General features: G+C 39.4%; 1 protein-coding gene across 1 annotated transcript in view; it reads left to right on the top strand.

The window, feature by feature from the left end:
• CRISPLD1 (cysteine rich secretory protein LCCL domain containing 1) overlaps window positions 1-21,475 on the top strand; it is a 55,039-nt gene that overhangs the window by 12,193 nt on the left and 21,371 nt on the right. Inside the window, 7 exon segments of the mRNA XM_067553591.1 lie at window positions 15,461-15,579; window positions 15,734-15,866; window positions 18,641-18,756; window positions 19,456-19,556; window positions 20,746-20,913; window positions 21,015-21,075; window positions 21,199-21,265. Coding sequence (XP_067409692.1) covers window positions 15,461-15,579; window positions 15,734-15,866; window positions 18,641-18,756; window positions 19,456-19,556; window positions 20,746-20,913; window positions 21,015-21,075; window positions 21,199-21,265 — 765 coding nt within the window.

Raw genomic sequence — 21,475 nt, 5'->3', positions numbered from 1 at the left:
TTTGTTATGCTGCATTAGTCCTGGCCTTCATGGAAAAATATACAATTAGACTGAATCCAATCTATTTTACTATAAAGTAGATAAGAAAAATTATTCCACTGAGAATATGACTGTTTCAGAGCAGAGAGATCCCAGTTCCACCAATCTGATAATCCCTTGTAACTGGACCACTAGATGAAATTTCATTGACACAATGAGAGAGGAGAAAAAAACCAACCACTTTCTTTGCCTCCACCATATTTTAGTTAAAGTATGCTGTGTCTTCCTGGAATAGGCAGTGCAATAGAAGCAGAAAGATGCTGTGTTCCAGTAATCACCCAATAGTATAACAGTCCCCTGGGACTTGGTGCTGTCAGCACAAGTTAAAATAGCCCCTTTCAGCCATGGGAATTGAGGAATCACAATGGTGTAATACCTATATGCACACGAGCAGACTTTAGTTTGCGATGAGGCCATTATGTCTGAATTTTATGACTCTAGTGCCAGTCTTACTATTTCATTAATGAAATATCTGCATCTGCTATACTAAAATAAATAAATAAATGACAAAAAGGAGGGATGGAACCCAAACTGCAGAAACAGGTCTAGAAGAGATGAAATAACTGATGCAGCCTGGCATACAAAGGATATACATCTTCCATAGCCTACTTTTTTTTTTTTTTTTTTTTTTTTCCCATTGGAGAAGTACCATTCAAGTACAGACCCGATCCAACCTTATACAGCTTTTAAGACGTGACAAGATCAAACGCCACAGATGTATAGTTGTAGGCTAGTGAGTTTTGTTGTTGGGCTCAGTTAATTCAACAGGAGGATTGAGATTAGTAGGAATCAAACCATAAAAGTGCTGAGCATTACCACTGAGCAAAGTATTAGGGCCAAGTTTTCATTGGGTATTTATAGAATGAATGATTTTAAAATGGAAAAACAGTATGGACAAAATTTTCAGACTCCCAGTTGAGTACCTGTATCTACTGGAATTTTGCTACACAATCATGTGCATACACAAATGGTAAGGACAGGAAAAAGCAAAGGTCATCATGAAAATTTGACTCTGTATTATTTCAGACATGTAGGTGTGAAGAATATCATCGAGAGCTATTTTTTTTTGTCATGATAGTCACAGTCTGTGACAGCTAAGCAGGTTCTTCACCACTGTGAAAGAGCTGCACTGTATGAACTGATGTGTGTTTGTACCAGAGGTAGCATTGTCTTCTACTCAAGTATATATTGATATGTAACTGGCTTGCCCTCTTATAGGTAACCAGAAAAGTCAAATTTGTTCACCACATACATTTTTAAAGTAATTACAAACGGTGCAGCAGGTCAGATGTTTTAACTACTGAACCACCTGGTCCTCTCAGCACCTGATCACATCTGGAACTTCAATTTTAAAGGCTCCAAGAGAAGGAAAAAACTCAAGATAATGTTCCATTACCCATGTTTCAGCTGCTGCTTCATGTTCTGGGCCCAGCCTCTGTATTTGGGATCAGGCATGCTGGCTAAGCAAAGGAAAGAGTACATAGCTCCTCTGAATTGTTGTCTGGTTTTCTCTGAGTGGTTCCATTTCTTTGATTTTTAAATAATTCAAGGCAGATTCCACTATAACAATAACATCATCAGACTGTGATCTGTCAAATTCCTCTGAAATCTCCTTCAATTGCTTTTGTAAGTTTCATTCCTTCCAGTAGAGTTGTTTGTGTAAAATGCAGCTGAGTTTTGGTCAAAATCCTTGTACTGAGTGAAAATTTCTGCATATTTGTAGCTGTAGAATACAAATTTAGGCCATCATCTTCCTGAGAGTGCCATCAAAAGCCAGGATATGGATCTATCATATTTGGTTAAATAACTGTGAAGCTGATGGTGGTTGCAGAAGAACTTTTGAACTTTATGACAATGCGATAAAACTTTTTTCTTAACAAAGTTTAAATAGGGAGCTGAACACCGGAATGCCTAAAGTTTAGGATGACTGCGCCTGACAAGTTCTCTCACCAATCTCAATTTGTTAGCTGAAAAAAATGGCATCTTCTTCACTTCCCACATCTCCAAATTATGTGGCAGTCAGGCTGTTGACTGGGATTTGTAGGGGATTTTGAACTTAAACTACAGCAGCATAGCTGCACCGCTGCAACTACACTACTCTATCGCTTCAGTTTAGATACTGGAATTTTCCTATTTGTGTAGCTAATCCACATCCCCCAGAGGCAGGAGCTAAATTGACAGAAGAAATCTTCCATCGACCCAGCACTGTCTGCAATGCGGGTTGGGTCGGTATATCTGTTTCTAAGGGGGTGTGGATTATTCACACCCCTGAGAGACGTAGCTGTACTGACGTAAGTTCCTAGTGTACAATTGGCCTGGGTCAGTATAGTGAAGGTCTTCTTCCTGAATGCCATATGAGTTCTGACGTGAACCAGGAAAAAAAAAAACTTAGGGATTGGCTACATGGGGACATCCAGGAATATTAATCTGAAATGAACTAAAGGTATGAATTTGAAGTGGATTAGTTAAACTGCATTGAACCCTTGAGTGAAAACCCTCATTCAGAATTAAAGCAGTCCTAATTCAGTTCAGTTTAATCCAATTCCAGAGTGAATTAAAGTAAACCAAATTTAGACCACTTTAATTCCAAATAACATCATATTCACAGGGATTTAATGTGGTTTAACTAAACCATTTCACAGTCACACCTTTAAATAATTTGGATTAATTTTCCTGGATGTCCCCATGGAGACAAATCCTTATATTCTGGCATGTCGGAGGAGGTGGATTAATGAGAGAGAGATTTGACAATAGATACTGTTAGTAAGAAGATTAATTCTTTTGTGTTTTCTGGATAATTTATTAAATTCACTGAATGTGTAGTAATATATCTGTGTAAGATATAATTTTATGTGAAATTGTTATAAAGTGCCCAGAGCAAGAATAAATGAAATTTAAAAAAATCTTCCTATTAATCCTTTCAGTTTTGATGGAGAAGTAAAAGTACTTTTTTTCACTGTACTGTAGATGGATAGCACTTCCTGATGTCAAGAAGACAGTTACCCCTTCCTAGCTGACATGGTCTTAATGTGTTTTTCGCCCTCCCCCACCTTTTCCACAATCCCCCCCTTTCTCCTTTCCAAAAGAATCCATTAACTGAAAAGAAAATCACCATATTTTTCTGGCAATGTGCTATGGTAGCTAAGTGTACTGTCTTCTGCTGGTTGGTCCATACAGAGAATAAGAGTATGTGTCAGTTTTTAGCTCAAGTGGTACAGTCAGGTGCTTTTGGTACTTAGGTTGTCTGTGGGGATTGAACATATCATGTGGGGGTTATATTGTATTACTTATTTTATAACAGAGCTCTTCCGAAGCAGATGGCTGAGGTCTTCTCCCATAAAGACTACAGAGAAGAATTACTTTGACTCCTGAATACTCCGGAGTAACTTCATGCATGGCTGGTGTGTGTTTGTGTATTTCTGGTTGGCTCCAAATCTTTCCTCAGCTCAGTGCCACTTATAAAGAAAATGTAACAAGGTTTAATTTAAAAAATGGATTATTTGCAAAACAGATCAATCTGTCATAGGTTTGATACTGCAGTTCAATTGAGTAAGTTCAGCCCGTAGAGAGCAGCAACTATTCCCTCAAAAATCAGACAAATAATTGTCTATTTTTAATTTAAATTTTAGTTTTTCATCAGGACAGCTCATTTCCTCTCTTTTCCTGTCAGTGAATGAATTAAAAATCATATTAAATTAATATCAAACATTGATATTCTATGATGTGCCAGATACAGTAGTAAAATGGGGAACTTGATGGAAGTTAATGTTATAATTAAAATGTGTATAAAAGAGAAGTCAACTATAAGTGATACGCCTTTGGGCAAAATATTGTAAACTTTAATGACCTCCTGGGGAAACCTGTGAGGAAAGAAAGAGGTTGCATTTATATTTTTTTGTTTTGCTTTTTTAGTTTAAGTGGCAAAGTGAAGAAGTAAGGCTAATGTTCGCAATCAGGCATGCTTTTGCTATCAAGTTAGACTATACAAAATGAGTGTATTTACTATCATAAATGTAGGAGTTTAGTTTAGGCAGTTAAGAATATTTTTCAGATCCTGGGGTTAATCTTATTCATTAGAAAATGGATTAAAAGGGTTAATTACTATAGATTTATTGGGAAGAACAACTTGGTGAGTTGCCATGTAAGTAATTGACCAAAATGTTTTCTGATCTAGCTTTGGATTGTTTTCCTTTATTATGTCAGCAACACTGGAGTTGATAATTGGCACAAGTGAGGCCCTATTCTGAGGGCTTCTTAAGCCTTATCTACACTAGAAAGTGTTGTCAATGCAAGTTGCAGCAATGATCAAAAAGCTCTGTAATTACAATGCTTGTGCCTGTTCACACAGTACTCGTTGTGGCGCCGCAGCGCGTCCAAAGTTGGTGCCCTAGCATTGACAGTGAGAACAATGCACTGTGGGTAGATATCCCACTGTGCAACTCACCACCTTTTGCCGCTTGGAGTTGTGGGAAGGTGGAGAGGAACACAATGCATCATGGGTGTGGGCTCAATGTCCCATGATGCAGTGATTTCCATCCTGTCATTCCTTGGGTTTCCAACTACATTTTACGGTATTTTTCAGCAGCCCCAGTTTCCTGTGCACCCGCCATTTCTATCTGAAAGGATGGATCTTGCACTGCTCTCCACTCTTGTTGTCAGTGTTCTGAACACAGTGGAGTTGCTCATGCAATGAATCACAAGCTCTCAATCGGAACTGGAATCCGAGGCACCTGACCCACTGTGTGCCATGCAAACAACGCTGGATTACTGTTTGCATTCACGGAGCATCTGCACATGGTACACCGCTGCTTTTGGGAATGTGAAACAGGCACTGAGAGGTGGGATCGCATCATTATGAAAGTCTGGGATGACGAGCAGTGGCTGCAGAACTTTCTAATGCACTAAGCCACCTTCATGGAACTCTGTGCAGAGCTCACCTCTGGCCTGCGGTGCAAGGACACCAAAATGAGAACTGCCCTCTCGGAGGAGAAGCATGTGGTGATTGCTGTGTGGAAGCTAGTAACTCCAGACTGCTACCAGTCTGTCGCTAACCAGTTTGGGGTCAGGAAGTCCACCTTTGGTGCTGTTACTGCAAGTGTGCAGGGCCATTAATCACATTCTGTTATGAAGAACTGGGAGTCTTGGAAATGTGTGTGCAATAGTAGATGGCTTCGGAGCGATGGGATTCCCTAACTGTGGCAGGGTGATAGATGGCATGCATATCCTAATTTTGGCCCAGTACCATCTTGCAACGGAGTACATCAATAGAAAAGGATACTTCTCTGTGGTACTGTAGGCACTTGTGGATCATGTGTGCATTTCACTGACATCAATATGGGTTAGTCAGGGAAGGTGCATGATGTTTGCATCTTCAGGAACACTGGCCAGTACAGAAAGCTGCAAACAGGGACTTTCTTTTTAAACAAAAAGATTCCAATGGGGCAGTTGAAATGCCCATTGTGCTTCTGGGAGACCCAGCCTACCCCTTACTGCCATGGCTTATGAAGCCTTATACATGCAGTCTGGATAGCAACAAGGAGCACTTCAATAACAGGTTGGCCAAAAGCTGGATGATTGTTGAATGTGCATTTGGTAGATTAAAAGCTCGCTGATGATGCCTTTATGACAGGTTAGATCTAAATGAGGAAAACATTCACATGGTTATAGCCGCAGCTGTGGTCCATGATATTTGTGAAGCTAAGGGTGAAAAGTTTCCCCCTGGGTGGAGCACAAAGAAGATCGCCTTGTGGCTGACTGTGAACAGCCAGATGTCAGGGCTATTAGGGGGGCACAAAAAGAGGCCATTCGAATTAGGGAGTCCTTGAGAAACCATTTTGACAATGAGCACCAATAAGGTGTCTTTGTAAACAGCACTGTGCCATGCTATGACTGCTATCCAGCTTGTACTGCATCAATGTAAGCTGCAACCACCCTGTGCATGAGACAAACACTGCTTATTCTTTACAGAGTATTACAGAGTAGTACAGAGTCTTTATTAAATAACAATTATTCACAACACACACACAAAGCTGGGCTGGAGGGGAGAAAACAGTGAGGGGCAGTGTGAGCTATGATAGCTGGGTGTAAGTTCAGCTATCATTCTGGAAGCTGTCTGAAGGGGTGGAGTGAACAGGAGACTGAGATGGGCCAGGAGTTTGGTAGGAATGTGTGGGTGAAGTTTGGGGAGAGCATGGAAAGCAGTTCTGGATTGGCTGCAAGGGGGGCGAGCATGCATGAATTCAGTCTGCAGTGTTATGAGAGACTTTAGCAGCTCTGTTCACTCCTCCATGGCTTTTATCATGAGCTTGTGACCTGCTATCACTCACTCCTGGTTTTCCTTCCTATCCTGCCTATCATTTTTTTGATTTTTGGTCACACTGTGTCGCCATGCCCATTTTTCTTTTTCTGCCTCCGAGGACTAGAAGAGTTCTTGGAACATCTCCTCTTTGCTTTCCATGGTCATTTTCTTATCAGCTGCAGGCACTCAGTGGGTGTATAGCAGTTTTCCCTGTAGAAAGCTGTAGATGCACAATAAACAATGGACAGAAGTATGATAGTCAGTGCACTTATAGCATTACTGTAAAATACCTCTCTCATTATCCTCTGACAAGTGCACAGCTTGATGATTGCCTAAGTTGTGCCCGGGGGGAAGGGGACACTGAAGCTGTGGAAAAAGTTCTGGTTGGTTGTTCGGGATATTGATGAAAGGGAATAGGGATTAAAATTTCAAATTGTGCCACCATTTTCGAGGCATGGGCCATAGAAGCTGATATCAATAAGCAGGGATGCTAGGGTGCATCTCCTCCATGCGAGCAGCTTCAAACCAGGTCCCTAAGCTGCTTTCCTGTGTGCCACTTTGGTCCCTGCACATGTGATTGTTGGTTGGCACAGGAAAGTTTTCTACCATGGAAAGAATTAAAGAATCTCTGACACAGGATGGGCGAGTACGTCCAGGAAAGTTTCCTAGAGATCTCTCTGAAAGATTCCCATTAAGACACTTTTCCAATGCACTGCCTACTGCACAGGGGAATGGGAAGCACATGCAAACTCAGCTACTTTTATGCATTTCTATCTCTTCAACCAGTTGTATAATGTAACTCAGCAGCACCAGCTCCAAAAAAATCACTTACCAGATCTCCCCTCTCTTGCGTCCTGCATGACAGAGCTGGAGGGCTAGAACTGGCTCGAACCCCTCAGGGTTGAGGAGAGGTCCTAACTCCCCACGTCTTCAAATGATCCTATTCCCTGCTCCACATCATCCTCCAACTTGATCTCCTCGTCTGACTTCTTCATTGGAGCTGAATCCAGTGTCCTCTGTCTCTGGGCCCATGGAGGTATCCACGGGTCTCTTGGCAGTGGAATTGGGGTCACCATCTAGGATGGCTTCCAGCTCCTTATAGAAGCAGCAGGTCTTTGGCTCTGCACCAGAGCAACTGTTTGACTCCTTAGCCTTTTGGTACCTCTGCCACAGCTCCTTAATTTTCACACAGCACTGCAGCATGTCCCATTCATAGCCCTTCTCCACCAAGCCACAAGAAATCTGACTGTAGGTATCAAAGTTCTTTTTGCTGGAGCACATCTTGGACTGCACAACCTCCTCTCCCTAAAATGCTGATCAGATCAAGAAGCTCTGGTGTGTCCAGGCGGGGAAAATGTTTGATGCATGGAGCTGCCATTGTCAGGCAGTCCACGCCAACCAAGCAGGAAGTGGAATTTCAAAAATTCCCAGGACTTTAAAGGAGGAGGGGTGGATGGCTGCAGGGCAGTGGAGTTTAAACTGATGATCAAAGCAGTCATGATGGGCATTGTGGAACACCTGGAGGCCATTTACCACAACATAACTAAGCGCGTGGTCTACACTGATGTGTTGTCACTAGAAGATTGGCGCAAAAAGCTCTACGCTGCTCATTGAGGTGGTATTTATTTTCAAAAACAGGGGAGTTGGGTTGGTGGGTGGGGAGGGGATTGTAGTGTGTACACCACTACTGTTTTGGTGCAAAAAACTGACTTTGGTTGACAAAAGTCTGTAGTGTAGACCAGCTCTTAATCAAAAATCTAAACAAAGTTACCTTCTCAAGATAGTAATTGAATATGTGCTATTTTCTATTGTGGCTGTGTAATTTTGATTCTGAAAACCTGAACAAAAGGTTATATCAACCAATTTTCTGGATAGTGTTAGCTAAAATATCAATCATCCAATATCACTTTTCCTTTTTATATCTTATGCTAATAGTTGCTATTGTTACAGATATGTAATAAACTCTATAAAATTGGTTTAAACTATTAAGTCCTTTTTCTTTCTTAAGCAATTGAAATTAAAAGAACCCTAAGAAAGGTGATACAGGTAATCATTTAAGTGGTTGCTTAACAAAGGTTTATCCTTTTTATAAACCTTATTCAAAACTAAATGGGTGTATTAATTTCTGGAATTTTCATGACACATTTTTCATAGACCTTCTCTGATGTTGATATGGATTATCTGATTTTTGAGAGTTGCCATCAGCTATTAAGAAACTCATATGTTTTGCAAATGCATTGAAATAAAAATGACTTAATTTTAGGCATCAAATGATTTCTGTTACTTGTAGGACTTTGTAGAAGTTATCAGAGCTATTATAAGAAAGTAGTTGATAAATTATATAATCCAGTTATCAAACAGATTAAAGAGGTTTATTTTATTGTGCCAAATACTGATGTCCTGACTCCAGTTAACTTCCTTGAGGAAAAAAATATTTAATTTTTTATTTAACTTGTGTTTCCTCTCACTTAGAGCTGGTTGGAATTTTTTTTTAATTAAAAAAAAATTAATCAAGAACGTGAAAGTTCAAAATTTTTAGCTGAAAACTGATGATTTATTTCAATTTTCTAGTTTTTGGTGTTATGAAAAATTTTAACTTTTTGAGAGAAGACACTTTAAATTAAATTTTTCCTTTTTAGTTGAAAAGCCTTTTGTTTAAAAAAAAAAAAAAAAAAAATGTTGACCAAGAATTTTTGACCAGCTCAACTCTGGTTGTCACCTCTTCTCAGCTGCTAGTATATATCAGGGACTGAAGACTCTGAGCTTCTCTCCTATGACTGTCCTTTGTAGGTAGGAAAGAAAGGGCCAAAGAGAGGTGATATCACCTCCCTACCATCCATTTTAGAGCAAGAAGCTTCCAGACTGGGATATGCAGGGAGAAACCCAAGAGAGAAGCGACACTGTCGCAGCACCTACACAACTGGGCCTTACTCACCCTTACTGCTGGTGCCACCAAACCACTGAAGGAGAAACCCCGTATAAAAATCTTGCCGGGGCTGCAGACACTCCAGCAAAGCAACTTGAGCAGCAGGGTAGAGTGATTCTTTGAGGTTTTTCCATTTGTAAATGGAGTGCGTGGCCACTCTAAACTCACTAAATTGGCTATAGATTTTTCTAAGGCACTTGCTATTTATCTGTTTCATTTGCTGAATATTTTTTTTAACCTCCAATCTAAATTCCTCATCCTCTCTGCCTTTATCTAATAAATGTGCCACCTTGTGGCATATACCATTTCATAACTTCAAAATCCCAGTCTGACTAAAGGGTTTCAGTGTTACTGCAGTTCCCTTCATATTGTGTGGATTGTTTGTTTTCCTGAAGATTTCCAGTTGGAGGCACCAGTTGCTAATATAAAAAACAGAATCCAGGGATCATTTACCCTGAGGCCACAGCTTTAACCCTATAACACAAAAATCTAGAGTTGCTACGTATTCATAGTCTTCAGAATGTGGTCCATTATGAACCTTTGAGGTCCCAATCCTAGGTCACACTCTGGCTGTTCTGAGCTGCTCTGCCACAACAGACCAGCCCTAACTCTGTAGATTCAGGCCTTAGAGGATCTTGCATGCACAGATGGATCCTCAGTTGGAATAGAGCTGCTACAATGGCTCTTAATCCACTATTCTCTTGTTGCTGGAGTATGTGCAGTGGCTGGGGGGGGGTATGCCTAAAGCATCCCTGAACTTCAGTAAACCCCTGCTGCTTGAATGTTTCCTTGAGTCCATTGACAGCTGGTTCAAGTTAAAGCAACCTAATCCAGGAAACTGGACCAGCCTAGAGCTGTTCTAAGACTGGGAGCCTGCAAAGGCCTTCTTTATGCTCACTCTGCTCAGCCATGCAGAGTATTTCTCAACTGCAGCTGAGGATGTAGTTTCAGAGCAGGAAGAATTGTGCATTCCTATCTTCGGTGGACAGAAGAAGGATATTTTGTAATGCGGACAAAGGAGACGAGAACACCGCTCTATACCTTCTGGCCAGAAAGCATTTTGAAAAATGGAAACATTTCAGAAACTTTTTGAAGACCTCCAATCTCAGCAGTGCCCTGGAGTGCAGTTCCACTGTCCTCAGTGGTGACAATTAATAAATGTTTTCATCAGACACTGTTCTTGCAGAACAATGGATGGATACATGTCGTCATTCTCTCCAGAAAATCTATTAAAAGTCACTTATGCATCATCTTTAGGTCTTGCTCGCCAGCAGATACAGACAGACCTAACTTGATTAGATTTGGCAGTAAATCAGAATTTGATTAACTGCATAAAGTATTTGAAACTTCTGAAAAAGAAGATGGTAAAATTCCTTTGTGTGACTGCTTTTAGAAGAGAATACATAATGAGGTTTTTGGAATAGAAAGTAAATATAGTTTTGGGGGTTCTTTAAATAATAAAATGAAAGTTAGTTTGCTGTGAAGACAGAATATTCTAGAGATTTGCAGAAAGGAAGATTACACTTTGTTTTTGTATAATCACATTCCTAAAATGTGTAAGCACATCCCTAAGATTCATTTAATAAGACCATCCATATGGGTAATTGTTTAGAGTGCAGTTTGGATTTAAATTTGGACTGGGCACAGAGTTCAGAAAATATATGAACCAGCTTGAACCAGCTATGTACAAGTTCACTGAACTAAATCTAAATATAGCAAAATTCTGAGCAGACATGAATGTGGTAGCATGTCAAAATGCACATAGCAAAAGCACAGAGTTGTGACATTTATGCTGCAGCATTACCCAGTTATGACACCATCTCTGAATGCTACAGAAGTTATACTGCTGTTAATTTATAAGGCAAGATTAAAAGAGCTAACTGTGTATAGAAAACATGATAGTCTACCCATTTTTTAAAGGCAGATGCAATAAGAAGGAATAGAATATATTTATGGTGGCACAAACAGCTGTAACTAGGATCTATAGGTCAAAAAGAAGAAAGATTTAGGCTTAGCATCAGGTAAAATTTCCTGACTGTAAGGTCTAGTAGATGTTTTCCCAAAGAGAGGGAAGGAACCTTGGTGTTTATGACACTTAAATTTAGACAGGACCAAATGCATTTACTATAACCCTGACTTGTCAAAGTGATGGACTAAGGACCTCTGATGCAAAGCCCACAGAGTAAGGAAAAATATCCTATTGACTTCAATGGGCTTTAGGATCTGCCCTAGATTACTTGAAAGGTCTTTTCCATCATTAGTATCCTGATTCTGTTACAATAACCATTACAGTTTGGGGGCCCAAACTTACCATTAAGATGTCTTATTGGTATATTGATAAGAGTAATGGTTAAAGATAACAGATCAGGCAGAGGTTGACACTAATATCCTCAATGTCTGTGAAAGTGGATATAGGCTGCAGCAGAGCAAGACCTCTTGATTATCTTGGTCTCATTGCCATTGGATTAAGATCTTGCTCACCAGTTTCCCCACAGATTCTTGGTGAGACAACGGTTTCTTCACATTAAAAGAATCCACGTTTGGACGTCTTTCATGGAATCACTACCTACCAACACATACCTCAAATACCTACCAGCACATACCTCAGCTAATAGCAATGGGAGCAGGATTGTGATGTCTAGGGACTCCTAGTCATAAACTGGCATAGAGGTGGCAATTACAAGATTGTCATTAAGCACTCGGATGAGGCAGGAGTGTGTTTTCAGCAACTGTAACTGTGACTGAGCAGTCCTTTTTAGGATCCACTCTGCTCACCTCACATGGGGAGGGGTTAGAAAAGGTACCCCAAACATAGCCTGTCTCACACCTTCCATCTGGATTACTGCATCCAGAGGAATCATCTTGTAGCGATTAAAATCAGCAAAGTCATTTAATCAAATTTGGGACGTGGAATGTCATGGACTAATCTGATGCTGGTCATCCAGAGCTTTGTACTGTGGCTCTAGAATTTAGGCAATATGACATCAATATCGCTGCCCAGAGCAAGATCTGATAAGCAGGAGAGGGGCAGCTCAAGGAACGAGGAGGGGGATATACCTTCTTCTGGAAAGGAAAATCTGAAGTAAAGTGTCCAACTCATAGAGTTGGATTTGGCATCAAAACTGAACTTGTCAACCAATTTAACGAGCTCCCTATTTTAATCAACTAAAGCTTTATGACTCTTTGATTGAAACTTGCCACGAACCAATATGCTGCTGTTATTAGTACATATGCCCTGACACTTAATGCCGATGATTATGCCAAAGAAGAATTTTATACCAGCATTGATCAAGTCCTCTCTGGTGTACCAGTGACAAGTTGGGTCCTCCTTCTTGGCGACTTTAATGCTAGAGTCAGATGGGACTTGAAACTATGGAATGGAATCATCAGGAAGGAAAGTGTAGGAAAGATCAATTCAAATGGCATCCTCCTCCTGACCAAATTTGCAGAACATGAACTTGTAACTAACACCTTGTTACACCAGCGAAACAAATGCAAGCCATCATGGCAACATGCACAATCTTAGCACTGGCATTTGAGGGACTATGTCGTTATCCGGGCATAGGATTGCCAAGATGTCCATATTACTCAAGCCATGACTGGAAGCGATGACTGCTGGACTGATCATCGTCTCATTCGCTTGATCATGACCATCAGACTGGCCCCTAAACTACCGCTGCAACGGAAATAATGCAGACAGAAAATCAACATAGAGGCACTCAAGGATCCAACAAAGCACAATCTCTTCCGCCAATGCCTCAGCAAAAAACAGACAAATCTTTTAAAAAAAAGGCAACCGGAATGTGACCGCAGCACCTGGGATGCCCTCAAATCTAGCATTCTCATTGCCTGCGAAGACACACAAGGGTTCTCTACCAAGAAACATCAGGACTCGTTTGACGAAAATGATCAGGAGATACAAGACTTGATCAATCACAGACATAAGGCCTTTTGTGTCTGGCAGAACAACATCAACTCTGTGCAAAAGAAGTCAGCTCCTGAACCAGCAAAGGCAGAGATCCAAAAAAGAATTTGTGACCTGAAGAACAGATGGTGGCTGAATAAATGGAATGAGCTTCAACTTCTCGCTGAAACCCATGGTATGTGTGGATTCTTTAATGTCATTAAAACCATTCATTGGGCAGGTCACATTGTCTGGAAGCCTGATTCCAGACTGCCAAAACAAGTCGTCTACTCTCAACTCAGCCAAGGCAAACATGCACCAGAGGAAGGCAGAAAAACACTACAGGGACATCATCAAGGCTAATATGAGGAAATGCAACATTGGCATGAACTTATAGGAATGCATAACCCATGGTGGACAACAATGGACATACTGCTTCAGGCAGGGAACTCAGCACTTCGAGAATCAGATGCGACTACATGTAACGGAAAAACAGAAGCCACAGAAAGAGCTTGCTATGGCCAGAACCAGTATACTAGGTTCACCTACCCTGCTCAGAAACACACATCTGCAATATGGCAGAATCTGCTATTCCATAATGGGCATATCAGCCATCAGCGGACCCACAGATAATTTGAAATGGACAATCCAATCATCCTCGACTTTGAGGTTTCATGATGATGATAAAGACAAGATAGAAGCCATTGTGTTAGACTTCTTGAAAGAAGTTTTTGTGCCCTGAGAAACAGTATTCAGAGACTGGAAATGCTATAATCAAATTTTTATTGAAATGGGAGATACACTGTGTTAAAAGTCTCTAAACTTCTTGGTAAAATGTTTGCATAACCAAAAGTATGCTAAACTTGTTATAAATATCTGGTTACTATGGTTACAAACAACCAGATCTGCAACCTTATAGGAAGATATGATGACACATGAGACATTGAATGAAGATATGATATGACCCATGAAATTTGGCTGAATTTTATTGGACATGTCATATTAGTAACCAGATAACCTTAGTAACCAGATATTTCTCTATCTTCTTCAGCTCTAGCTTAGAGTTTTCAATTTTTAGCTTCGCTATAGATTTTAGATTGCACCTCCAGCTTTGGCATGGGAAATGGAGTTAGGAAGCACTGAACAAATTTTATTTTGGATAACCCAAACTCATTTCTAAGAAACTGTTCCACTGAACATACAAAGGAATAACTTTGTTTACCATCAACAAATATATTTCCAGGAAGTAAATATTGAAGTCTGCTGACCTGAGGAATTTCAGCTCCAGTCAATCAAACATAACCTTTCAAATATTTAGAAACAGTTTCTGTAACTACCAGTTAAGAGAGAGAAGTCAGGCAGCATTAAGATGGTGCTAGAACTAAAAAAGGAGATACCTGCTACACTTTGACAAAAGCCTCTTTTAAAACTGGTACCGCATGGTTAGTGCAGTACAGACGATACAAACACAGTGAAGTGTCATCTCTACAAATGATATGCATCACAGAAAAGGTGGGTTTTCATATGTGTTAGGAAGGAGAAGGAAACTTCTGAGTTTCTGTTTTCCTCTCAGCAAAAAGTTTACTCCGACAATTGCTTCCAAAGGACATTGTGATAAACAGACCACAATTCATATATCAGTTTATTTTACTTTTCTAAAACAGTTTGGAATGGACAGAAATATTTTCCATTTAATGGCATAGTGAATTGCTTCACATGCTGACCATAACCTATTTTTACCATCCTAACTATACAGCCAAGACAGACATTTTGTTTAGATTCTGGAAGCTCACACAATTCCTCAAGTAGGTATTTGCATTGGATGTTATTTCAATAAAAGCTGATCATGAAAAAGGAGGAGAAAAACCCTTCAATTTCAGATACATTATTGGTTTACGAGAAAAAAACATATGCTGAAAGTGTGTTGGATAATACCCTTTTGGCTAAGAATGTGTCTAGTACTACATAAGAAATATCTAATTCTGCCCGGAAAGTTGAACTAAGCTTGTCAATTTCATAGTTTCTCTTTCCCGCAGTGCACAATGCTGCTGCATTTGTTTAAAGGAGGGGAAAAATTGTGAAAATATTTCTATTACTTCTTGGTTTTATAAAGATGTTTTTCTTACATAATCCAAATGGGGCATGAGCTATTTAAAGCTGTCTTTTTCACTGAAAAACAAGAAACTTTAAAATAAAAAAATAGTTTTGGTGAGATTCTTTTCAAATACATGAAATAGCCATGAAATATACCTAAGAAGGTCATGCCTATCTTTATTTTTCCCTTGAACCATAGGTGTGGGATGTAGAGTTGGAGAGATCTGCAGAATCCTGGGCTGAAACTTGTCTGTGGGAACATGGACCTGCAAGCCTTCTTCCATCAATTGGACAGAATTTGGGGGCACATTGGGGAAGGTAGTTTAAAATACCATTTTATCTCTCAAACAATTTTGAATCATAAGAAAATCTATTTCTTATTTAAAACCAGAGTGATTCAAGATATGTTTTTTTCAGGGTTGTTGTATAGTGGTTGTTGTATGGTGATTAAACATTGTTGGGTTTTTTATAGATATAGGCCTCCAACATTTCATGTCCAAGCATGGTATGATGAAGTGAGAGATTTCACCTTCCCTTATCCTCAGGAATGCAATCCCTATTGTCCTTACAGATGTTCTGGTCCTGTTTGCACTCATTATACACAGGTATGTGTGCTTGGTTTACTACAAAGTTATTCCTATTTTTCATACTTGTAATCCATGCTGCTTCAGGAGGACAGCATTAGGGAAACATTTGAAAGAAAATTTAGAAAATGTTGTACCATTCTTAGGAGCCAAAGCCTAAGGCCCTTACAAACTTTTCATTGTTTCTACTCATGTAAATAGCCATTCACTTTGAGTAAGAACCTCGGAATTTAACTTAACGTTAAGCTTAAGGTTAGCCAAATATGTTCCACTAAAGGAGGTTTAGGGCTACTGAATTCACCACTGGCTCTGAATCTACCCAATAGGTGGTAGAGGGTTGTGCTGTATCTCTGTGGACTTCCTGTAACTTGGGGTGTGTGTGTGTGTGTGTGTGTGTGTGTGTGTGTATTCCACCTTCTCAATCTATTCAAGGATTCCACACAAAAGCTCAGATCTCAGGGATAATGGGGGTGGAAGTGAATTTCATCTATTATTTGCAAAATTCTCCTCTCAAGTCCACTTTGCATATTCTGCACTTAACCTGTTGACAGCAAGGGGAGTTTCATGTGCAGAACATGCAATAGAGATTTACAGTGCAGAAAAGAGAGAAGAGCTTTGTCCTATGAATAATCAGGTACAAACATCATATAAGAAATAAACTACTTATTATATAATAAATTATAATAGCAATGAACCTATATTGCTAGAATAGCAGTAACATTTTGAAATGGCATAGGACCTTATATTTTCTGTATGGGCCCTGTCAGCACCTTGACTATCATTTGGGCAGGGCAGGGAAGAACTCTTTCTGACACATTCCCTGCCATATTGCTTTAACATTGACAGACAACTTCATGCATAGACCAGTGCAGCCAATTATCAGCAAAAGTATTTAACTTGAAGCATAATGGCGTTACATCACAGAAACAGTTAAAAACAAAGATTTGAAAAGTACCAGATTGCACAGAAATAGCCAAACAGGATAACACAAAATTGTTAAAATTATACTTAGTCAGTACACTATCCCAAATAACTCTTTTTATCTAAAACATGTTTTTCAGTTTGCAAAGTTTCCTTTGCCTGAATGTTTCCCCAATGTTGTGTATGCTTCTAAGTCCAGACTTAGGAATTTCTCTGTCATTTGGCAATGAAAATGAAAAAATATTCTGCCCTCTTTCCACAAAATCTAAAATGCCCAATTCTGACCTTTTTTCCTGGGTACAACCAAATCCTATTTCCAGCTAGTGTGAAATTCATGATCCTCACTTTGGACCAATGTGCATACACCATTTTAGGCTGATTTCTAGAAGCCTTTATAATTATTTCTTAACTGAAGTTCTGTCCATTCAGTAAGGGACATTTCTACAGAAGACTTACCATTAATTTTCTTGCTAGAAGCAATTTGCAGAATTCCTTTTTATCCCTAATATCAAGACATGTTTCCTACTAAAGTTCTTCTTTAAAAATGTCCATAGCTTACCCTTCTCCATTATATACAGGAACCCCATCACATGGGTATTCTTAGGCTACATCTACACAGTGCACCACTGGCGGCAATGTGCAGGGTATGGGTACTACAAACCACAGTGAAAAGTGGGCTGTGTCCACACTAGTATGTAGCTTCATGGGTCAGAGAGAGGCTCTGGTGGGGGAGTCAGAGAGGAAACCTTGCAGAGAGGATAAGAGCCTACCTGGCAATGGGAAGCCTCCAGAGCCTTTCCCTGCAGTGGGAAAAGGCTCTGGCACCATACTGCTGGACACCATACTGCAGGACACCATACTGCTAAAAATAGCAGAGTAGATGGGAGAGGCACTGCTTGGGCATGTAGAAAGCCATGTAAGGTATATACGTACAGGGTTCAAGCTTGTGTTTGCTCATTTTAGCAGTGTCTCACTGTCTACGCCTCTATTTATACCTGTGCTAGGGGGTATGTAGTATATGTACTGTGAAAGCTGTGTGCAGTGTAGATGTACTTTTAATGTGCTAGTGGTTCTGCTAGTGGTTCTGCATCTGAGCCTTTATGCTGGGATGGTGCAAGGGCCCTAAGGGAGTGAGATTTACAACTCCCAGTTAATTAAATGGGAGTTGGGCACCTAACTCCTTTAGGCACCTTTGAAAATCCTAGCCTTAGTCTTTCAGAATCTTTTAAGAATTCAGTAGTGAGAGTTGTTTCAACAGCTGAATGAAGGAATGCAACTTTTCTTTCAATTGCAGTGACATGAATTCCCTAAGTGTTTAAATCTGTGGACTGTAGTAGATCTGAGTTTTTTCAGTGAATAAAAGCCTTTTGTTAATAGTTTAATTGCTCATGTTAATTGCTTCCCTTAATTACTGGCTATCATCTACCTACCTACCTAATTCTGAATTTCTTTTGCATTCTTAGATTGTGTTCATAACTGTGGTATATAAGATCCTAACTTTTCACAGTTTAGTTTTTGTTGTAAAACTCCCCAGATTACCTTCATGCATCAACATAAATTTTTTCCTTGGACCAAGGGTTTATAAGTGAATGGTCACATCATCAGCTGGTGAAAATCAGCAAAACTCCACTGAAGTCATTGGAATAGCACAGATTCATACTAGCCAGAGATCTGACCTGAAGCAACCAATTACATGACCCTATTCAAAAATTATGTTTCCCCTGTCCATAAGTATGTGTGTATGAGTATGAGAGAGAGAGGAACATTACTGCTTTTCTGTGATTTGATTTTTATAGTTCAGTGTTTCAGACATGTTTATTTTGTGTTTATCACTCATTTAATTTTCACATGTATTCTTGTTTCCTGTCACCTAGGTAGTATGGGCCACAAGCAGCAGGATAGGTTGTGCCATTAACTTGTGTCATAACATGAACATCTGGGGACAGATCTGGCCAAAAGCAGTCTATTTAGTGTGCAATTATTCTCCCAAGTAAGTATATAGAGTAGGCTAACGCCCACTGTAAAATGTATCCGTAAATAGATTATAATCCAGGAGATAATCCCAGAGAAAAATCAAACTGCATTTTCTATTTTGGCACTGCTACAAAAAGATGCTTTGTTCTTAATGAAGCCATAACTGAATGAAGCACAAACAGATTGTTTTCTGGCCTGACTTTCTTTTAGTGCTCTGGGGTCAGAGAGCTTTATTATGGTCTGATGGTATGTATCATTTTTTCTGGAAAATACAAGTATCTCCCCATTATTATTTTAGTAGCTGTATAACATTACCAGATAAACTATGGATTCCTCATTTAGCGAGCCTACCATGCATTAGGGTCAAAATACCTTTAGGTGACTGAAGTCCAGGACAATGGGAGTCCCAATCACTTATGATGGAGGAATTTAGTTTAGGTTGCATACTAGTAACAGGATCTCACCTGATCCAACTTTGGACCCTGCTACTGCCTCAATTTCCCCTTCATGAGCTTCCCAGTGACTAAACCCAGACACTTGTAAGTCAAACACCTCTTTTGGGGGCTTGGTTTACTATGAGAACATAACAGTTCAAATGTCAACGTAAATCAAAATAAGTTTTTCCTCATTTTGTTTGGCCATATATTGAAATGATGTTAATATTAACAATGAGTGCATCTATGCATATTTACTAATTAGTATTTTTCTTTTTAAGGGGCAATTGGTGGGGTCATGCTCCTTATAAACATGGCCGCCCTTGTTCTGCATGTCCACCTAGCTTTGGAGGAGGCTGCAGAGAAAATCTTTGCTACAGGGGTATGTACCATTTTAACAAATGCAGCTGCAATTGGATTGTGTGGCTGGATACCATAAACGTAACATTTTTGTTTTCTTTCCTGATTATACTCTGACAATGGAGTGTGTTGCAGTATAATTTTGTTCGAGCAACTATTGAAGGCCAGATGTTGTGACTCTCTCAGCCCTTCTTGTGAAGAGATAAGCATGTTGAACTCCCATTGACTTCAGTGGTGGTTGAAGGCGCAGGATGCGGCTTATGCCATTTACATCACTTATTGATGAGCCACTGAAAAGTCTACGTAATAATTTGTTTAAATGGGAATTCCTGCTATCTCAGCAAAATAACCAAAGGGGATTCTATAAAGATAAAAAAAAAAAAGTGTGGCAGCAAAAAGAACATATTAATTCCAGTTTGTGTCATTTTTACCTATATTTTACCTATATTTTTCAGAATGTTATTAGTTAAATTTTGTACACATTAGGATGTAGCATATTATGGAGCTGATATTTCTTTTCTTTTTTAAATAGAAGTGACTTAGAAAGTCATCTATATTAACACTTCTTTAAAAAGTAAGATTTCTCAATGAATTCTTCAGCTGGTCATCTGAGTCATAATGATTACAGTTGGGTGCTTAATCTAGGTACCTAAATAAGGGACTTAAATTCAGATGTGAACATCTTTGAAAATTATGATCCTTCTTTAGATGCCTAGAAAAGGACTAATTGCAGGTGCATATAGATTTAGAAGCCCAATTTCTTTAATCATAGCAAGCTGTAGTTAAAAGTTTGGTCAAGCAGCCTTGTGTAAAGAAATACCACTATTGGTCTATGGATTCCCTGATGACAGGGAAGTTACCACAAGAGAAATATTGCCAGCACTTCCACACTTAAAACTGTGCTGTCAGTGCTACAGAGTGAGCAAGACATCCATGTAAGACACTTAGCTTCAGCCAACACCAGTAAGGCATATGGTGTACATTACTGAGCTATTCATCAGCTATTCATCTCGTGGATGAATCCCATTGAGTCAATGGAAGGATCACATTTTTCATTGCCTTCATTCATCTCTTTAAAACGTTCCATTAAAACAAAATATTAAAAGCATGAATATTTACAAAAGTTGCCGCATTTATGTCAGTGCTCTTTTACAAAAATAGACTAAAATCTGTTCTGAGAAATTATTTGTCTCATTCATTCACTGAAACAGAGGGTTCAGACAGGCATTACTCCCCTCATGAGCCAGAGGAGGAAACCAACGAGATTGAACGGCAGCAGTCCAAAGCACAGGATACGACATCAAGGACCCATTCACCTATGGGCTCTACAGGGAGTGATGATAGTGAGAGAAATGAAGTAATAAGCACACAGCAAATGTGTAAGGAGTTTGCATTTTTTTGTATATGCTCAACTAATAGAATGCTTTTTGTACCACTTAGTTCAAAGACATTTTAATGAAATTGGCTTTTTGTTATTTAGCTCAGATTGTTTCTTGTGAAGTAAGGCTAAGAGACCAGTGCAAAGGAACAACTTGCAATAGGTATGATACATCCTACAGTTTGCATATCTGAGATGATTCTAAACAGTTGTGTGTATGTTGACTCAAATATTTTCCCTGTTGTGATCATCAGATCTCAAACCGATTTGCATTTTAAATCTCTAGGTATGAATGTCCTGCTGGCTGCTTGGATAGTAAAGGCAAAGTTATTGGAAGTGTACATTATGAAATGGTAAACATTTTTTTAAATTGAGTTTGAGTTCACACAAAATGCTAAGCCGCCTTTGCAAATGCTGTTTAGGATTTTGTGGGCGCATATTTATAGGCTGCTTTTGGAAATATTTTAATCCTTAGTTTAAAATAGCTGGTCCTTCAGCTTTATCCTGTTGTATATCACTGTGGGCACTAAAACAAAGAGAAGGAAACAATGAACACTATATGA

Source organism: Emydura macquarii, unplaced genomic scaffold, assembly GCF_026122565.2.
Source record: "Emydura macquarii macquarii isolate MOO-44397 ecotype Brisbane River unplaced genomic scaffold, CSIRO-AGI_Emac_v2 contig_1477, whole genome shotgun sequence".
Lineage (NCBI taxonomy): Eukaryota > Metazoa > Chordata > Testudines > Chelidae > Emydura > Emydura macquarii.
The sequence above is the reverse complement of the archived record's forward strand: the minus strand, read 5'-3'. Positions and strand labels throughout refer to the sequence as shown.